At 34.7% G+C, this 21,555-nt stretch overlaps 2 protein-coding genes across 2 annotated transcripts; one reads left to right on the forward strand and one right to left on the reverse strand.

Moving 5' to 3' along the window:
* The first annotated feature begins 877 nt into the window (after positions 1-877).
* Positions 878-12,751, forward strand: LOC113065661 (von Willebrand factor A domain-containing protein 1-like). The gene is made up of 6 exons (XM_026237106.1): positions 878-1,267; positions 5,268-5,825; positions 7,284-7,607; positions 8,535-8,825; positions 9,803-10,066; positions 11,056-12,751. Exons 1-5 carry the CDS (start codon positions 1,183-1,185, stop codon positions 10,054-10,056), a joined length of 1,512 nt encoding a protein of 503 aa, XP_026092891.1. The 5' UTR covers positions 878-1,182; the 3' UTR covers positions 10,057-10,066; positions 11,056-12,751.
* Positions 12,752-13,325: 574 nt separating this feature from the next.
* LOC113065662 (OTU domain-containing protein 3-like) lies at positions 13,326-19,478 on the reverse strand. Its single transcript, XM_026237107.1, has 8 exons — positions 19,363-19,478; positions 17,757-17,995; positions 17,523-17,671; positions 16,273-16,385; positions 16,073-16,195; positions 15,876-15,993; positions 15,606-15,799; positions 13,326-13,949 (listed from the first exon to the last, which is right to left on the reverse strand). Exons 2-8 carry the CDS (start codon positions 17,960-17,962, stop codon positions 13,785-13,787), a joined length of 1,068 nt encoding a protein of 355 aa, XP_026092892.1. The 5' UTR covers positions 17,963-17,995; positions 19,363-19,478; the 3' UTR covers positions 13,326-13,784.
* Between the last annotated feature and the right edge of the window lie 2,077 nt (positions 19,479-21,555).

Below are 21,555 nucleotides of genomic sequence, written 5' to 3' on the forward strand. Positions count from 1 at the left end.
TTCCCACTTAATTTCCACTCTCGAAGCTCTCTGGAATGATATTACCTCACCTTTCGATGAGCACAACAGAGTACCGTTGCACCTTTTTCTTTGAAAGTGAATACGAATGCTGTTTATGCACACTCCAGAGCAGATTTTTCCAGGTGCAAAGATGCACCTGATTTATTGGATGAACGAATCTGCTGGACACTGTAGAAATGATGACAGTCGTATGAGTGTTGTTCGGGCTCTGCGTGTCTAGACTGGTTTGGGTGCAGCAATGAACAACACTGTCCCAACACTGAGTTGCATGATCATGTTTATATGAACTGCAATATCCAGTCATTCATTTTGCAATCTCTGCAAATATTTTGTACTCTCCATGGGGCTTGCCCAGGGATAGTTCAAAGGAGGAATTGTGGTCAAGGTACTGAAAATCAATTCAATGCCACAGCTGTCATATCACATGTTTGCTTAGTAGGTGTGTAACGCTGAACACAGCTTTAGGGATCTTTAATGCTGTATATGGGAAATATGCCACATGTGGTTCATTACAGTGTCTGGCAGAAAGTTGCCTTTAGTACATCTAATGTTAGAATTTTTTTTTTTTTTTTTTTTGGTCCCTTCAAATTTTTGTCCCTTCAAATACTTTGACTAGTTCAAGAATAATTAATGCAACTTTTTATTATTTATTTGAAATCATTAAAATAGCAGTTGCATATTGTTCATTACTTGTGTTGCCCAACTGGTCAAGGATTTACCCATAATGATACATATATTATATGCCCATTCCCTAGCAAGACGTTAATTGTAACATAAAGACCAGAAAGGACCAGAATCCGGGCACAGTTTCAGATGGTGACGCTGGTCCCCGTCTTAATCAGTGGAGGAGGAGTGCACAGAGCAGACAGGAGGGAGGGAACCTGATGCGTTCAGTAGCCGAGAGAGAGAGAGAGTATTAATCCGTAACACTGCGCAGTTTATGTGAGAGCGAAAAGTTTCGTGTGTATTTTTTTTACGTTCTCGACGCGTAAATCATGTAGAATAAACGCGCAGGTGCTGCAGCTGCGATTTTATAGCAGTAAAAAAAAAAAAAACGCTCCGGTGAGTGACTGTGTTGAATGCGACTTTAAAAGTACAGTTTGGATAGAAATTGTGCTAGGCGATGTAGACGCGTTAAAACGTCCAGAACTGAAGTCCATCATGGAGGTCCGTCGAGCGCTCACGTGCGTGTTCATCAGCGTGTTTCTGTGGACAGGAGACGCTCAGGACTCGGTACCTGATTCAGGTGAGTCGCTTCAGTCACGTTTTCATTTTGGAGCTTATTTTGAGATTCTGGTGAATCATATTCTTTTATTCAGGACTCTGTACGTAACTTACGCGAATCACATGTTTTAATTCGGAACTCGGTGTCTGATTCAGTGGAGTCATTTCATACAGTACTCAAAACCAGAACGATAGGCTGTGTTCTGCTTCAAGACTCATCAGGGTGTGATTTAGGTGAACTATACTGATCGAGCATTACGTGAAACATTTTTATTTTTTATTTTATAGTTTTATTCAAAACTCTGAATCATTACAGTTCTCTATATCTGATTCAATTAAGCCACAAAGGTTTATTCAAAACTCGATAGGTGAGTCACGTGGTCAGTACCTGATCCAGGTGAGTCATATCAGTCGGTACCTGATTCAGAAGAATAACCAAGCTTTTATTTCGCAAAACAAAGAAACGTACATAGTTATTTCATGTTTACTATTGCATATTAATTAATTTTAACATTTAGAATCTTATTAAAGTGTAAAGAGTTAAAAACTACTTTGATCAATGCTGAGTTAACATTAAGCTTAGTGTGCATTTCTATTCTATTCTATTCTATTCTATTCTATCCCTTTAAACAATAATGCAAATGAAAGAAGAAATATGGAGATACTTTCTGATGAACATGAATGAAGGAGCAGCAGAATACATACATTACAAACATGAGCTAGAAAAAAATAAATAAATAAATAAAACCTGTGTAAATGCTTTTTGCTTCAGGCAGCATGTCGAATTCTTGCCCTTTATAGTATATGGCCCAAGTTTAAGTGATCGGAGCAAAAGAAAAGTTTAAAATAACCAAATACTTGATATGAATTGGGTCTATTCGTAAATGTTTTAAGTTGCAGTAAAGTATTTTCTCATTGTGTGTTGTCTTATATATCTTGTTCTGTTAAAATTATATTATCAAAGTGAATGCCTTACATTTTCAGGTTTCACAAATTAATCACAAGTGATTATTAGCTGTATGAATAGAAAACTGCGAAAAATTGTCAGCACATCGCTGACATACATTTCGAGTGAGGTATGTGAGTTAAAGGACTTTACCTGTCAGTCACTAATGTTAGGCTATCAACCGCTTTAGGTTCATGAGAAACCTATCAAATTCCAGAAAATAAAGGTATTGAGTACATTTTGCTTCTGCTGATGTCTGTCATGACATCCCACAGACACCATGAAATGCATGATAGAAAATATGCAACAGAGGAATTTATGCAATTGCGACCTTTTATCTCACAATTTAGGATTTTTTTCGATATCCCACAATACAGACTTTCTTCTCTTAATTCTCAAAAGAAGTCAGAACTTACTATGATATGAACATTGCGAGAATTGCGAGGCATAAATGCAGAACTGCGAGATTCATTCACAACTCTGAAAAAAAAAGTTAAAAATGAGAGATGTTAATTGGTGAATATGTTTATAACTTGCAATTGTGATATAAACTCATAATTGCAAGAAAAAATGCAGTTACCTGTTTTATTCCATAGTGGGAAAGAAAAATGTATTGTGAGATGTAAGCGCAGAATTTAGAGAAACAAAAATGTCAAAACAAATCAGATTAGAATCTGAAATGCCAAAAAAAAACTAATTTTAGCTGCTTGTCTGAACAAAACCAGAGACACACCAACAGTGAATCACAGAGAGTAATTCTGGAAGAGCCTAGAGCATTTTGGCTTTGACTACAGGAGTTTCTGTGCTAAGTGCCACCGCACCCTGCTTCCAAGCGGTCTGGCAAAGGTCAATTATTTAGCAGTCGCAGGTTCAAGTGACCGGATGGGCTCTTTTCTCTTAGCAAAGCAGAAGAAAACTATGCCAACTATGCACTTCATCCAAATTAATTTGTGAAACAGGACGTTTGTCACCAAAAAAAGCAAAAACTGAGCAACAAATATTTTTGCAATAGTGCAAGATGCTTAAGATTTGCAAGATTCTTTTGTATTTTGATTCAAATCGGTTCGGACGCCTCCAGATCTTCTCAGAGGACTTGGGTGGGTGACTTTTGATTGTTTTAGGTGGCGAACACTTGGCTCTCTGTGGCCTTTCGCCCACTTGCTCTCTTGCTCTTTTCTGCACGCAGTCTTTCTTCCTCTTCAGGGACTTCTGAAAAATCCTCTACATTCCTTCTTTTAACCTCTTAATATGGAACAGCCAATTCTCACTTCCCCCTTTCCCTCCATGCCTGCCCTTCGTCGTCCATCCGCCTCCCGCCTGTAACATCCAGTATCAGGGCTGTTCCTTCCCCCATCTGTTTATGTTTATCATGCAGCTCCAGGTTGGAGGTCTTCTCTGCCAGGAAATTCCTTTGATGGCCAAATCAAATGTTCCATCTCCTGAAATATTGTGTGGCTCCCAGGTCTTCCGTATGCTAATAAATACTACTGTGTTCTTATCCTTATTTTTAGCATCTACCGTTCAAGCCCACTTCCTTCACAAATTACTTATTTCCTCACTTGTTTTTACACTTATCTCTGTTTGGCCGTTCTTTCTCAGAGTTTCTCCCTATTTTATTGTGTTCTATAAACATTTAGTGAGTTTGTGGTCAGTAAAGAGGGAGTGTGAGTACACAGCATCTGAACTTTCCATAGTAAACATCTGAAGCTCTGAAACTGAAGGTCTGCACCATTTGGGGTGAAAAATCAGATAAAAAAAAAAATCTGATAAAATTTATGACAGAAATTGCGATTGCAATTTAAATTGAGTTGAAAAAAAAAGCTTAGGTTTGCTGTGCTTGTATGCACAATTTGGTTAAAAATGCAGTGATTAATTATATCAACATGACTAGAAAATAATGACAATAATATATTTTTTGTATTATTACTAATTAATATATTACTATTTAAAATATTTTTATGTGGTAAATATTTGTAGCAAAATATGAAATATTATTATAATTAAATATTCTCTTAAATATTTAAAACTACATGCATAACAAAAATATATTTTTATTAATTAAATAATAAAAATGCATAAATATATAAATATTTATGATTTTTTTTAATATTGAATGAATAACAATAATCTATTTTTGTAAGTAAGTAAAGTAAATTAATGCATTTTTTAAATATATTTCATATTATTATTATTATTGTGTATATATATATATATATATATATATATATATATATATATATATATATATATACACAATTTATATTTCTACATAAATGACTATTTGTTTGATTAATCAAATAATCATGCAGCCCTACAAGACTATCAAACCCTCTTGTTTACCCCTAACCTTAAAGAGACAGTTCTACCCTCAGGCAAAAATTAGTAAATGATGACAGAAGTTTTATTTTTGGTTGAACCAAGTCCTTAAATATTAAACTTATTTGTGTATGGATGATAGATGTTGCTAGTGGAAAATACATGTTTTTTTTTAACCAATCAAACTTACGATATACAGCTGGCAAACAATAAAATGGGACCCTGGACCACAAAACCAGTCATAAAGTAAAAAAAAAAAAAATGAATCTAAAGGTGCAAAAAAATTCAAATATTTAATAAATCTGGTTTAAAGTTGTCCAAATTAAGTTTTGACCCATACAGTGTATTTCTGGCTATTGCTACAAATATACCCCAGCCACTTGTTTTCTGCTTCAGGGGCACATATAAAAAAAATTTTTGCATTTGAGTGAAAAGTTCTTAAAGAGCCAATTTTTCTTGGTTTGAAAAACATTTTAAGAATCCTAAGAATCCTTTTTCCACTATAAAGAACCTTCTGTGGAATGAAAAGGTTCCATTTCTGTTAAAGGTTCTTTAGATGCCAATAAAGAACCTTGATTTTTAAGAGTGTGCAACCAAAGAGATTCCTAGTAGCTTGTGTATATACTCTTTATCCTCATGCCTCGGAAAGTCTGGAGTGTTTTAGTGCTGCTATGTGTTAAATAAACACTCATCTCCCCCTCTTGAGATGTTAAAGCATAGATCATTTCCTTAAATGTCTACTCTTGTTTTTCACTTACAGTTTTAAACTGCTGCGAGGGCGACGTCCTCTTCCTCCTGGACTCCTCTGGTAGTGTGGCCTCCTACGAGTTCTTCCGTATGGTGGACTTCCTCAAGGACCTCCTGCTGCCCTTCTCTTTGGGGCCGGATCAGGTGAGGGTGGGACTGCTGCAGGTTGGGACCGAACCCCATCTGGAGTTCAGCTTTGACACCTACAGCTCCCAGGACGGACTGCAGGCGGCCCTGGGGAGGACTAAACAGCTGAAGGGCGACACCAACACGGTGGACGCTCTACTGATGGCTAGGAATCAGGTTTTGAAGCAGGGCGTGCCGGGAGGCGCCAGACCAGATCTGCCAAGGGTTCTGGTTTGGCTCACGGATGGAGTGAACCCCGGCGAGGTGCAGGAACCAATGGCGAGGCTGCGGGAAGAGGGCGTGGCCATACTGGTGGTTTCCACTGGTCACGGGAACTATCAGGTGCTGAGAGAGGCTGTGAGTCCACCCGCTGAGGAGCACCTGTTCTTTGTGGACATTGATGATATCAACATCATCAGCGAAGAATTGAGGAACGCAATTATTGGTGGGTTGTTTATTAAATATCTCAAAAACTGCATTAGTTCATGGCAAAAAAAAAAATTTTCAATCATGTACTCACCATCAATACATTATAAACCTGTATGGCTTTTTCCTACGTTGAAACACAAAGGTAGATGTTTAGAAGTTCATGATCATCCATATCACAAAACAAAATGATGACAATGGACTCTCAACCTCCAAAATTAAATATATAAATAAATCGATAAAATAAATATAATCATTAATAATAATAATAATTTTAATTCAGTTTGAAATGTTTCATTCATTTTTGTAATAATACAATGTAATGCTATCTAATTTATTACTACAGTAATGAGAATCTAGTAAGTTCATGATGATCTTTTCTGTACTACAAAAGTAAATATTGACCATGGGCTATCATGGTCCAAAAAGGACAAAAATAATAATTATTATTATTATTATTTACTAAATATTATATATGTAACATGTTTTGTAACATTAAAAATGTCATTTGAAGTCATATCTAAAACAATAAGAATCGAATGAGAATTACAAATTATTGCTGAAAATTTCTGTTGACTAAATAAAATGAAAAATAACCAAAACATTTACTATATCAATATATATGTATATATACAGACACTTTCAAACTATTTTACAGGTGATATATTGGGACTCAAAACATGTGCATAGTTAAAGTCAACCTGAAATAAAATAACGTACAGATTTAGGACTTTATTATAAAAGTAGAAACACCATTGAAATAACATGAAATAGTCAGTTTGATTGTTAGATAGATTCTTCTGAAATCATAATATTTATGTGAGGTACAGACTGGAATTTTTAAGAATTAATACAAGTTTGGAATGACATGAGGGTGAGTAACTGATGGCAAATAAGAATTATTGCTTTAATCCTAACTGTAACTGAATCAAATAAAAACACACAATTCTTGACACTTTACAAACCTCTATAGACCCTGGTTTTCCATTTCATCCAGAGTAACAGTCAGTCAGAGCGTTTTCTTGACGGGGAAAGTGATCTTATGTGGGTGTGAATAGCTCCGTCCCTCCACCCCAGTGTGCAGAAGGAATCCCGAATGCCAGTCGACTCCGACACAAATAACTTGAGACGGCTCCGAGAGAAGAAGGGCCCCGAGGAAACAGACAAAACCCGCAAACACTGTAATAAGAGATGAGGGCAATTTATTCAGAAATTATCATGGCCTTTTCGACCCCCGGCGAAGTCCCCCACAGCGCTAGACATTGCTGTTATTAGTGGGCAATCTTCCGCACATATAATTGACCTAGGTGTGGATTTAGTGATTCGTGTGATTTGTTTAATTTACACTTACTGGTAAGAAAAAATGTATAGCCTGAATGCACTATAAGACGCTTTGGATAAAAGTGTCTGCTAAATGCCTAAATGTAAATGTAAATTGTGCCATCTCTTATGTCTCTTTGTTCATGATCAAATGCAGAGATTATCCGGGCCGAGAGGCTACAGGTCAAGTCGGTCACCAGCACTACTGCTCAGCTGGAATGGAGGCCTGTGTTGGCTGGCACCGGCTACTATGATATCCAGTTTGGTCCCATCCAAACCGGGCAGACCACAGGGACGGGAGGTTCAGGCACCAGTCCTGGCACTGGTTTGGGTCCTTTCCAGAGGATCAGGCGGCCCGGAGATGCCAGCTCGGCTAATCTGTTTGGCCTGAGTCCAGACACCAAGTACACAGTCACGCTCACACCCAACACCAACCTGGAGTCACTCAACTCTCTCCATGCCACCTTCACTACACTGCCAGGTGCAATACATATATCATGATTAGTATTGGTTATTAATGATAATTAAGAAATTATACTGTTCATAATGATTTTTTTAAATAATAACTTTTTCTTTCTTATATATATATATATATATATACACACAAACACACACACACACACATAGGAGCAGGATATATCTCTCAGTAATATATCCCAATCATATTTCATTCAAATATTATATATATATATATATATATATATATATATATATATATATATATATATATGTGTGTGTGTGTGTGTGTGTGTGTGTGTGTGTGTGTACAGTATGAAAAAAATATTATATTTTGAAAATAAAATTGTCTTTTGCATAATAAAATTAATAATAAAAATTAAGAAAAAAAAAGATTTTTATGACAATTACCTTTTGTATTGTCTTTATTGTTTTATACTACTACTATTAATAATAAAAGAAAATGAAAAAGTAATGGTCATAAAAATTATCATCATGAGCAGTATAATTTCTTAATTAGAATAAATAATAATAATAATAATAATAATAATAATGTTAACTTTTTAATATTGATGTTAAATATTTATTATATTTTTGAAATAATAAAATGTAATTTTAACTCTATTACAATAATGGCATTTAAGAATCTTTGAGATATACTGGAAATATTGAAAAACAAGCTCAAAAGTAAAATGCCAGGATCCATTGCATAATACAGTTAAAATCAACATGAAACAAGAATGAGTGCGTATTATCCTCCTCCCACAAACCCCCTGTACTTTAGAATTAAATGGGATGTGAACAGTTTCTGGTTGACTTGCACAAATATTAAGGGAAACAACAGTCACCCTCTTGATCACTCTTGTAGATTATATAAACTTATTAAGGTGAATTTAAATGAAAAGCGTGTTCAAACACTGAGATGTTCTCCTGTCTCATGTCTTCACCCCAGAAATGCAGCCATCAGAAGTGGAGACTCTGTCGACAGTGAGCGTGTCAGAGTCCAGCACTAACAGTGTGCGTGTGAGCTGGAGTCCGCTGCTGCCTAACCTCATCCAGGGGTACACGCTGGAGTATTCAGCGCTTCCTACAGGCCCTCTGCGGGTCGTCAGCATCAGTAACAGACAGAACTCCACAGTCCTGACCGGCCTCCAGCCTGACACACAGTACCTGGTCACCGTGAGCGCGAGACAGGCCTCCGGCAGAGAGAGAGCCATGACGGTTAAATTCTGCACACAGGAGGGTAAGAATCGCATTATCAGTGCACTTTCCTTCCATATCAAAATTACACATTGCAGTTACATGAATTTAAGTTAACTTTAATTCTGCTTCCTTAAACTTAAATGGCAATTCTTCTTCAATTCAATTTTTGTTTAAATACAGGAAATGAATTAGAATTTATAAAGCATTCTTTATTTCATTTAGAAAATGTAGATATTTGAGTAATTACTTATTTGTCACTTTGATGAATTCATTTGGTTTCTGTAGACTGCTGATGTATTTTTGTAGGCCAACCTGGAAGTTAGGATCACTTCCCTCGACAAAATACAAAGTTTGTAATTCTTACAAGTTTTATTAATCTTTATAGATGAACACAACTTTGATGAATTTAGATTAATTTTATAAATTAGGCTTCAAACTGTCTGGTTTTTTTTTTATGTTTTGAAAGAAGTCTCTTTTTCTCACCAAGGCTGCAATTATTTGATCACAAATTCTGTAAAAACAGTAAACATTTGAAATATTATTATCATTTCATATAAGTGTTTTCTTTTTTAATATATTTTAGAACGTAATTTCTTTCGGTGATGTTCACCATCATTACTCATGTCTTCATTGTCACATGATCCTTCAGAAATAATTCTAATATGCTGATTTCCTGCTCAAGAACGATTTATTTTTATCAAAGTTGAAAAATTGTTGTGCTTCTCCATATTTATGTGACATATTTTTCTTCAGGATTCTTCAATGATAGAAAAGTTAATTTATTTGAAATAGACATCCATAAATGTTTTACTGTAACTTTTGATCATCCATATCTTTTCATCCTTTTTTGAAAAAAATAAATAAAACATTACCCCAAACGTTCATTTAATAAAAATCATTTTCTCTTTTCAACGAGACCATGCTATTTTAATGTTCCTGCAGTATTATTCCCACATCCCCTCCCTCTGATTCCCAGCAAGGAACGGGAAGCCTGACCTCTCTCCCTGTTTCTCTCAGTGTTGCCAGCTCTCTCAGATCTGCAGCTGACCCCAGTGGGCAGTGAGTCAGTGCAGCTCCGCTGGAAGGGGAGATACGATGGTCTGCGTGGTTACTGGGTCACATGGGAGCGAGGTCAGAGCCAGCGCTCCACCCTGTATCTACCACCCAACCAGCTTTCCACCACCCTCAACCATGTGCCCTCCAATGCCCGTGTCTGCGTCTCTCCGGTGTACCGGACGGCCCGTGGGGAGGGACTCTGCTGCACTGCTTAAATGGGCTCGGGTGAGACGCCTGTCAGGGAAACATGGGGATTATGGGTTATTTTATATAATAAGCATCTTAAAGCAACAGTATGTCATTTTTTTTTAAATGTACTAAAGCATAAAAATACCATATGATTGCGTCTCTAAAAAAAAAGAACACTACAACTAGTTATTCCAAATGTGTGTTCAGTGTCAGAATGTCTGTTTTTGTTTTGGTCTGTGTGATTCCATCCACTGCTAATTTAAGCAATGGTATTTTCGACACCCTGGGTTGACAGTTGGCATATGAAAGCCAGTAAAAGAACTGGGTAAAAGATCGCAGATTCTACCTTACCTTAAAAAAGTTTTGGCATCCATTTAAAACATTCAATGTGAAGAGGCATAATAAAACATGGATAAATAAACTCAAAGTCTAAGGCTTGTCGTTGTCGTTCCTGTTGCGAGTCCTCAATCTGGCAACCCACGAGATTGTTGATTCTGAGGAAGAGAAGGTGGGAGAAATTACTCTCTCTAATATTTTGAATTTTGACTGCAGTTCCCATTTCAACCACTAGCTATCAATATTACATACAGCACCTTTAACCCAGTAAAGCCTGGCATAAGAAATAATAGCCTGAAAAATGCAACTGCATTGAATCGTAGACAAAACCATAAAGCACCTACACAAAAGGGCTGCATGTATTTTATACAAGAAAGTTATTCTTGTTTACTTAAAAAAAAAAAAAATCAGTAAATAACTCCCAGCAAAAAGAAACATGAACCACAATGTGAAGGAGGACTTTCTTACAATGATACTTTTTACTTACTAAATAAGTCTAAGCTATCATTTAGATGACCGAAGGCATGTAGTAGGTTGTGCACAGAAAGTTTGATGTTGATCATTTAAAGGCCTTTGCGTATAAAATATAATACTGTAGGCTTTTTAGGGTTAAAAGGTGAAGTGAGTTATTTTAGCACAGATATGCATTTGTAATAACAACAGCATCTTCTGTTTGTGTTACCATACAGCTGCGTTGAACTGGAACTGTGGCGCACCGCTCTGCCAAACACGAAAGATGGAGGGATGAGCAACACCAAAAACTTCCCACAAATGGACAGATGGGAGGACAAGGGAGTCCAGGACACTGGAGCTGTTTGAATATTCAATACCCATAGATGGTGATCTTTAAACACCCCAACACAACATGCACTGATACGCAAACCCCAAACCATGCTTCTAATAAAGGAGACTTAAAGAGTCTGAACTCAAAAGTGACCTTCTGAAGAATCAGAAAATCAAAGTTCAGTGCTATTGACGGATGAGATCTGTTGCTTGCTGTGCATCACCGTAGAACATTTTTGAGTTTATATCTCGCAATTTATATCTTGAGTTCACAATACTTTTTTTTTTGACAATTGAGATTATATCTCACAGTTTAGAATTTCTTTTATCAGAATTCTGAGTTCTGCAATTGCAAGATTCAGTTACAATTTGGACTTTGTTTCTCACAATTTTGAATAATAAAAAAAGAGGAATTGCATGATATAAACAGAACTGGGAGATATAAACTTACTTAAACTTTCCTCCACTGATTTTTTTTTTTTTTTAATTGTGAGAAAAAAGGTCTGAATTGTGAGATAAAGTCACAATTACCTTTTTTATTCCATGGCAGAAACAAGCTTCCATACATTTACAGTAATGCACTTATAATAGAAGTCTATGGGGCAAGACATTAAACAGTCTATTTTGAGAGAAGGTTACAGGGTTTACCGACTTTATATGCTCATGAGAGAAAGACGGATTATTACTTTAACTATAACATACAAAATTAGCAATATTATCATGTGGCTATATTAAAAACTGTGTTTTTTAACATTTATGTGCAGTTTCTTTAACCAAACACTTTCAGTTGAAGCCGTAATTTTCCTTTAAATAGCCAGAATGTTTACATATTCGATATTTAAGTTTTTATTAAGAGTTATATCGCCAAAGCAATAGTCTGTAAATATCCTACTAATGCTTTTTGAGTTATATTTAACAGAGATATAGTTGGTTACTGTATATTTGAGATTTGTCTGTACAGTTTGAAATGGGAACAATGAGACATTTTTGGGGGGAATCTGAATGACTTCCATCACTGTTTTTTCTTTAAGGTCAATGCATATATTGTAACCGTGCTGGAGTTACACACGTTATTATAACTGCAGATTTTGTCAGCCGTGAAACTCTGAAAACTGGCACGGATCTTAATCATTGTGGCTAAAGTACTAAGACTTTGCAGATGTTGCTCGCAGATGTTTTGTGGTTCAAAAGGGCAGTGACTGGTTTGTTTGAAGAAGTGACTCTTTCAGTGGGTCAAGTTTCTTGCTGTGCATGCACACTGTTGCTTGTATTTATCAATGTTTTTCTCTGTAGTTGTGTCTTAACAGGCATATGTTTGCAGACTGGATCAAGTTCTTAAAATAGTGTTTAGGGATAGATCATTTCATTCATACAGTCTTTAATAATGGTTTTCATCCCATTTCAGGGTCATTATGTAAGAATTTGTAGCTATTCAAAAAAATTCAGCATCTGATATTTTGTTTGTTGCAACATAATAGCAAGTTGGGCTTTCTGCATTATGAAAACGTGCTTGTTCATTCCCAGCTTGGCTGCACATCTTACACATCACTGTTTTCACTGTTGTTTTTCAGTTAATAAAGAATAAAAAAGGATCTATTTCAATCCATGTCTGCTTTTGTTCCTAAAACAGTTTTTTTTTTTTTTTTTATCTTAGATTTTATGACATTTAATGGCTAAATAAAAAAATAATATAAATGTAACATATACATAAACACACACACACACACACACACACATATATATATACATATATATACACACACACATATATACATACATATACATACATACATATATATATATATATATATATATACATACATATACATACATACATATATATATATATATATATATATATATATATATATATATAACAAACCCGTTATTAGAGCATAAAGTTTATTTCTGTCCAAATTATTTAATTGCAATGCAATGTCTTTAAGAGATATTTTTAATTATTATTACCACGATTTCTGTCATTAGATTCTGATTACAAAATAAACAACTCATTTTTTCATTACTGTAGTACAGTAATTTGTTATGTAAATTAATAAATTAATAATTTAGCTTGACAGGAATATAATTTCTAGTTTGAAGTGAAAAATGACCTGTTCTTGACCAATTTCCTGAGATTTAACCATTTTAGAGAATAATATTTAATATTACACAATTTAAATCTGAAATGTTTATTTATAGAATTCCGCTGCAGAATATGATGTTGCCCATCTGTTAGAAAACGCTCAGTTAAAACAATGATCATTGGAAAGCAGAAACAAAACCGAAAGTGTTTTAAACAAATAAATCAAATACCCCGACAGGATTAAACAGTGGTCCATTATTAATCTTCAACTCTTTCTCCTCTCAATATTTCGGTTCCCTTTACATGTGTTCTTTGGCTGAGCTCAGATGTGTCAACTGAATTTAATGAGATTTAATATTTGACTGTTCAGTACAAAAATGCAGTCGCCCGCAATCTCAAGCACAGCTTACAGCCCGACGCATCTTGACATCATCCTTGTGCTAAAGAAATGCACCCTCAATCATACAACACAGTCCCTATACATTCAACCTATCAAGTTCCTAGATCATTGCACAGTGTACGGACCATTTAAAATATCCTCCCATGTTTGCTCTAGATGCTCAGGGTGTTAAGCGCTGGCACAAGAGTGACGGCTTCTGGTATGTTCTGATTTTGGTCATGTGACCCTCTGCCCTGTAAAACCTTCTGTCTATGTCTCTCCTCCTGACGTTTCTTCTTTTCTAGACGCTGTTGCTCTTTCCTTTGTTTAGTAGAGAGCTAAAAAGTGTGGGGGGAAAAACAAGAAAACTTTATTATTTGTGTTCTTTTCATCCAGGATTATTGTAGTTAAAGTAAAAACCATGAGAAAAAAAAATAAACTTTTACTGAGCTTTTTATTTAGTTTAACCTGATGTACTAAAATAATTCAAACTAAAACTGAAATAACAGAACCTATACAGACAAATTTCAACAGAAATTATATAAACATATTAAAAAAATAATAAAAACGAAAAAAAAAATCTAAATTGGTTTGATTTATTTTAGGAGTGTCCCCAAATAGTCGATGAATCGATGCTTTGACTTTTGAGATTTGAGATACATTTTGACTATATAGGGGAGCTCAAATGTCTGATTTCACATAGATCTACCGGTTTTCTCCCAATAAGTTAATATACAGCCTATTATGATAAAGCTGTGAGAATCTGAAAAGAAAGAAGCTTCAAATTAATAAAGTGCGTGAATAACTCCAACCACACCTATAGATTTGTTTCACTTTCCATAATCTGTGACCGACAGAGGAGCATCTTGGCGGCAGGGTTTTAAAACTTTACCAAGACTCAAACAGGCAGACACAGGCAGAGACTGGATTTTTTCTAACAGGTACGGTACAAGTGATTTCAAAACATCTCAGCCGGTGTATAAATATTGTGGATATATTATTTGGTTTTGAGTCAAGTGTTTCATTGCAGTACTATGGTGATATCTCTTCAACGCACAGCACGAGCAGGTCAAACTACAATGCAGAATATTTATAACTATGACTGGGACTATTATATACATACTATTATAATGAGAAGACCATTATACTAAAATGCTATGAATTTTTAGTTTAGCTGCCGTGTTTCTGCACATTGTTTCGTGAAGAACGCGTCCACCAAAAGAAGTTCGCATTTAGAGCCCCGCAGATATGTTCATGTGCATTCAGGGCCTTTTTTTGCAAATAGCCTAGAAGTCTTAATATTAACGGTATGTTTTATTAATAACCAAGCATATTCTATATGAAATTGTGAGTTGAATCCCATTGATTAAAAACTTGCTATCAAATGCGTCACTCTACTGTCATCTCCAGCGCGCGCAGCTCAAAAGAGAAATGCAGAACATTAACTCCTAACGTTTTAGGCTAACGTTATAATGAGAGCACTATTGAACAAATAAAAAATAAAATAATAATAAAATTGGTAATTGTTACGGCAAGATTCGAAAATTCAGATTCGACGATAAAAATCCTTTAATTGTTATGTTTTAGTTTAGTTATTCTCATTTAACTTTGTTTTTTATTTTAAACTTAAAATTAAACTAAAAAAAGGTAAACAGCCTTTTTTATAAAAAATTTTTGTCAGTTTTCATTTCTTTTATTTCAATTAATGTATTTTTTTTATATACTTCATTTCAGCTAGTTGTCAAGGCAAATAATTCATTTTAATTGAATTTAACTTGTGCTGAAATAACTAAAACTGAAACTAAATTTAATAAAAACTACAGACTTTAAATATCTAATAGAAAATAATTAAAATGACAAAAACCCGACTATGACTAAAACTTTAATTTATTTAGTTATTCAAATAAAAACAGAAAATATAAAAATAAAACGAATTTAAAATATTAATAAACACTAGTATTTTTCAAATTACACTAAAATAATGCTGTTGTCACCTTGGGTTTAAGTGAGATGCTGCTCTCTGTTGGCGATGTGTTTTCACTACTTTCAGCCTGCATGCCTTGACATAAAGGGTGTGTCCTTGAGGCACAATCTCTCCGTGATGATTGGTTGTTTAGTTCCGACTCCAGCCAATCACTGTGGCTCGTCTGTGATGTGGCCCTTGATTGACACAGATTGTCTGATTGATCTAGGGACACAAAACAGTGGTGAGAAGAGCATATTGAAAGTGAAATCGATTGACAGGGAGTTAAATATCGACTGACTATCTTCACAGAGAATGCTCAAGATCAGCTCTTCATCTTCAGAGAGAGAGCGTGAGGGAGAGGCGCCTCTCGACCTTTCCTTCTGACCATCTCCAAAGCGTCTGGAATTATTCAGACTCTGTCCAAAGAAGAAATAAGACCTTGACCTTCAGAAGTATCAGACTGTGTTTCATGTATGTGACTGATGCCGGACAGACCTCTATACGCAGATGTGCCGGACTCTCAGAGTTGTCTCCAGTCTTTCTGACGCTGTCATAATGATCTCCATATCGATATGCGATGTGTAGCTCACGACATGAAGGCTTCTCTGTACCATTTATCTGCATTTATTTTATTAAACTATTAATAGAAAGACACATTAGAATGACATGAATCAAAGACGTAAATGCTCCATCACCTCCCACAATGGAGCGTTCAGCTGATGAATAACCACTTTTAATTGCTGCCTGCGAGCGAAGGCCACGATGGCGTCGTTTCCAGCAAACGTGCCCGGCTGAGACAGGTTTGACACTGAGAAAGAAAAACAACAAAGATATCATCAATGACATGAGCTTTCCTGCAGAAAGACATTAGAATAGCTGGATAACAGCACTCTCTCCTCTCTCTCGCTATATATATATATATATATATATATATATATATATGTATATCTGTGTATATCTGTGTGTGTATATATATATATATATATATATATATATATATATATATAGCTATTTTATATTTTCTCTGGTTGTTTACTAGTTCCAGTGTTATTGTAGTATCATTAATACAGTATTGATATCATATTTCATATATCAAATTAGGTTCTAGTAGTTTAAATTATTATTTGAGTTTTTTTATTTTCTATTATTATTTTAATCTTAGTTTAATAAAAAAAAAAAAATTGGCAGTTTTATTAGTTTAAAAATATGCATGTCTGTTTAGTTAATTCTAGTTTAGTTATTAGTATGTTTATATTTAGTTATTTTTTATTTCAGTTATAGTTTGGTTATCTTCAACTTAAACTTTAACTGAAACTAAACAAGAATGCTGCCTTGGAAACTCACCGAAATATAAAACAATTTTATTGCAAGTATAACTAGATTTTTTTTTAAACATTTGTTCTGGTTGTTAATAGGCTCAAGTGTTATTATTGTATCCTAAATAAAGTATTACAGTATCAATGCAATATTTTAAAGTAGTTTTCATTCTTATTCTTTAAATTTTTATGTTAATTTTAAGTTTTAGTAATTCTGATGCATGTTTACACACACACACACACACATATATATATATATATATATATATATATATTTTTTCAACTAAACAAACTAAACGAAAATGAGAAATGCTGCCTTGGAAACTAAATGAATTCAAATAAGTTTAGGGGGATTTATCATATTTTGTTTATTTCAATTAATGTAAATGTTTCTTTATAGGCTTGGATAACAATAAAACATGTTAAATGTCTGTAGCACAGTAGTTTTTTTCGCCAAAGTTAAAAATATACGTATGAGCAACATTAATAGTGATGCTTGACTAAGCGAACACCACTAATGAACTACTAACAATAAGGTTAACGTGAGTTGCAATGTAATCTGATGAGTTTGAGCTGAGGTTTCTTTTGGATTTCTGGCAACACAAACACACGCTAGAGACTTCTCTTACAATGCTCTGTGAATGGCACGTCATCTTCAACGAAGGGCTCGAAGTCCTGCCTGTGTGTCATCATGTACTGCACCGTCTCCTGCCGCAGACGCAGGTGACCTCGCGAGTGTCCCTCCAGCTGGTCCCCAAGAGCCCGGAACAGACAGTTCCTGCGGGAGAACATGAGAAACAGAAGCTTGACTCCTCTACAATCTCAGTCTGTATATGAAAGTCCTCTCAATCCTCCACACATACCCGTCCCCAGGCACCTCGCGGAGTTTGAGCCCCAGAGCCTGAAGCTGGTTGGAGAAGCTGACAAACTCCTCACCATCATCTCCTCCTGGAGGTCTGTTCTTCCTGTCTTTGGCCAGAGCCCGGCGGGCCGCTCTCTCGTCTCTCTTCCTCTCTAATTCACACTTCCTGTTTCCCTTTATGGGCTTTCCTGACTGTTTCCTTGACATGATGGAGCTGCTGCACTACACTCGGCCATGCATCTATCAATCACACACACAAAACTGTAACCACAGCATCATAACATCAGTCATGACAAGGGGAATTGCTTAAAATGAACATTCAACATGACAAACATATCAAGTACAGTAAATTCTTAATAGATTGATATAGAATGGCATTCAAAGGGTGTAAAAAGCTTTCGGTAACACTTTACAATAAGTTAATGCTAGTTACTGGATTAACTATCATGCACAAACAATGAACTACACATCTTTTCGAGTATTTATTAATCTCTGTTAATGTTAGGTAATGAAAGTACTGTTCTTCACAGTTAGTTCATGTTAATTCACAGTGCATTAACTAATGTTAACAAGCACAACTTTTGAGTTTAATAATGCACGAGATTAACATTAACTAAGATTAATAAAACACAGTAGAAGTATTGTTCATTCTTAGGTCATGTGAACTAAAGTAGTTAACTTGTATTAACTAATGAACTTTCTGTTTTTCTGTCTGATGTCATCTTTCTTTTTTGATGTGCGTGGTGCCTAAACCCAAAATAACTTTAAATTTAATATTGCAATCTTTACTAATGATAAAATAGTACAGATTTAATACTAATGATTAACCATTAGATTTACTGCTTTTATAATGACGGAAATGTATTGTTGTAAATAAGGTTAGCATTACTATTTCGGCAAATATAATTTAATAATATATTAATAAAATGAATAAAAAATTAATATAGACTGACATTAAAAAATACTTTAATTATAATGATTACAATATTGTTGTCTGAAATTTTTTTTTAAATACATACTAATAATCTTATTAATACATATACTAATAATATGATTTAATACTAAAACTTAACAGTAAGCATATGCACTATCCTAGCAAATATTGACCATGGTTAAAGTAGTTTATTTTAGAATACCTCAAGTATTAAAGTTATTATTACTGTAAAATCATAATAAATGAATGTGAATATTACACTGTAAAATCACAAAAAAACAAATCTCTCATCCAAATGATGTAAACAGCTTCAGATTTTTTTATTATTACGGTCATGGCAAATATCACAATAATAATAAAAAAGTTAATTAGCTTGTTTGGTTAATGTTCTATTATCTGCTTATATTAAATACAATCGTATTATCTGAGACCATACCGAAACTTTTAAATCACAGTTTTTTTTAAATATGTATGTACAGATAGATAGGTGGCAATAAAAGTTTAGAATGACGAACTGTAAATATCAGACTAAATATATGTTAGACTGATGAGGAACAGCAGCGTGATGAGACATAAATGAAACGTTATACACATGTGTCAGAATTGGTGGAGTTTAAACGACGGAATGCTGAAGAGGGAAGACAATTAAAGTGTATCACACAACTGTACTCACATTATCAGACGACAGAAACACGAACACGATAAGAAACACCAACACTGAACAACAATCTGAACAGAAACTCGGTGAACGCCACTCTGAGCTGGGTTTGTTTACTTCCTGAAGAATCGCAATTCCGGTTCCGGCGTTGCTTCCAAAATAAAAGATAACGTGACTGCGAAAAATCATTTTAAAAAAAATTAAAAATAAATAAATAAATAAAACATTTTAAATGTAAATATTTCTCAACGCAAAATAGTATTTTTGTTGGTGTTAAGTATATATTTAAAGCTAGACACTGCAGGTAAATAGGGTTACAAAAATTAATAATAGTTATGACTTTACTTACCAAGTTGATTGATTACATTGATAATTGCAAAAAAAAAAAAAAACGTATCACACGTTTTCTAAAATGTTATGCTTAAATATGCAAGTGAGGCATTATTTAATGAAATATGCGCTAATTTGAATACATTTCTAGTACAAAAATCTGAACACTGGGTGAAGTCCATTTCAATTTTTTTGACATATTAGAGTCAAATGTTTTTACAGAGGGAATTCTGTGTATCTCTTTTTGTCACTCCATAATTCAGAAAATACTTTGAACAGCGACAAAACAATACATTTTATATGTGATCAAATCCCTCTGTAAAAACCTTTAGAATATAGACAGGAATAAACATGTAGAGTTTGGTGTGTGTAAGAGCCAGGGACGGATAGGGAATAAAAAACGGCCCTGGACTTTGACTAAACCCGGCCCAAAGCAATCGGCGCGCGGAAAATCGACAACAGTCTGTCTGCACCATCTTTGTGTACTGTTGATTTAAACACTCAACTTAAACTATCTCTGTACTGTCAGGTATTTTGTCTTCTTCTGAGGGTGGTTTAAGAAAAAAAAAATTCTGACTTGGGGCGCTTAAAAGTAATTTAATGTTGAGCTGGAGTGAGTGTCCTTCTCTGCTAAGCTCAACCTGAATAAACAAATTATGAAATGGATAAAAAAATAATAATAATAATAATAAAGGTTTTATTCCAAGGTAGCATGGGATAGATTATATAATATGCTTTTATAACAGCATATGAATGAAAATGAATTTATTACTTAATAATCTTAATTAATTTATGCAGTAATTAATCTTACTGCACAAATAATAATACCACATCTAAATGAAAATACACCATTACAAATGTAACTTCTGTATTTAAAATCTTCAAGTTTGTAAGCATTAACTGTAATGTTACCAACATTTTTAAAAGTAAAAGCACAAAATATTTAATATTAGCTACTGCATGTGGCATTTTACAGCTAAAATGTTTAAGTTTAGCTGTTTTAACTAGGCCTACTGTAATCATTAAAAATGTAGGAACCTGAATATCACTTCCTAAAATCATCCCTAACTCTTTCTCCTCTCATGTTCCATACTTTACTGTATTTTCCGGACTATAAATCGCACTTTTACCAGCCGTTCTCCAGATCACACAGATGGCCAGTCAGCCCCTGTTCGTGGATGTTTCGACGTGGAAAGCATTTCAGAATGGAAATATTGATATTTTATTTGTTAACAACACACTTTTCGTACCTTAAAATTAGTAAATGTTATGAAATTAGAGAACTAAGCCAATAGAGTTCAGAGCGTGATTCATTTGAGTCAGTTTGGGAGTTCAAAGCGGGTTTGCAAATCCTTTTTGGGAGTTCGGAGTATGGAGCGTGAATCAGTTTGGGAGTTCGGAGCGGGATCGCAAATCATTTGAGTCCGTTCGGGAGAGCTGGATTGCGAATCATTTGAGTCAGTTTGGGAGTTCGGACCAGGATCGCGAATCATTTGAATCAATTCGAGAGAGTGGGTTCGCGAATCATTTGAGTCAGTTCGGCAGTTCGGAGCGGGATTAAAGGATCGAATTATTTGAATCAATTCGGGAGTGCGTAGCGGCTTCGCGAATCATTTGAGTCAGTTCGGGAGTTCAAAGCGGGTTCGCGAATCATTTGAGTCAGTTCGGGAGTTCAAAGCGGGTACGCGAATCATTTGAGTCAGTTCGGGAATCGCCAATCATTTGAATCAGTTCGGGAGTTCGGAGCGGGTTCGCGAATCATTTGTTCGTGAATGTTTCGATGTGGAAAGCAGTTCAGAATGGAAATATTGATATTTTATTTGTTAACAACATATCTTTCGTACCTTAAAATCAGTACATTTTATGGAATTAGAGAAC

Source organism: Carassius auratus, chromosome 48 (genome assembly GCF_003368295.1).
Source record: "Carassius auratus strain Wakin chromosome 48, ASM336829v1, whole genome shotgun sequence".
Taxonomy (NCBI): domain Eukaryota; kingdom Metazoa; phylum Chordata; class Actinopteri; order Cypriniformes; family Cyprinidae; genus Carassius; species Carassius auratus.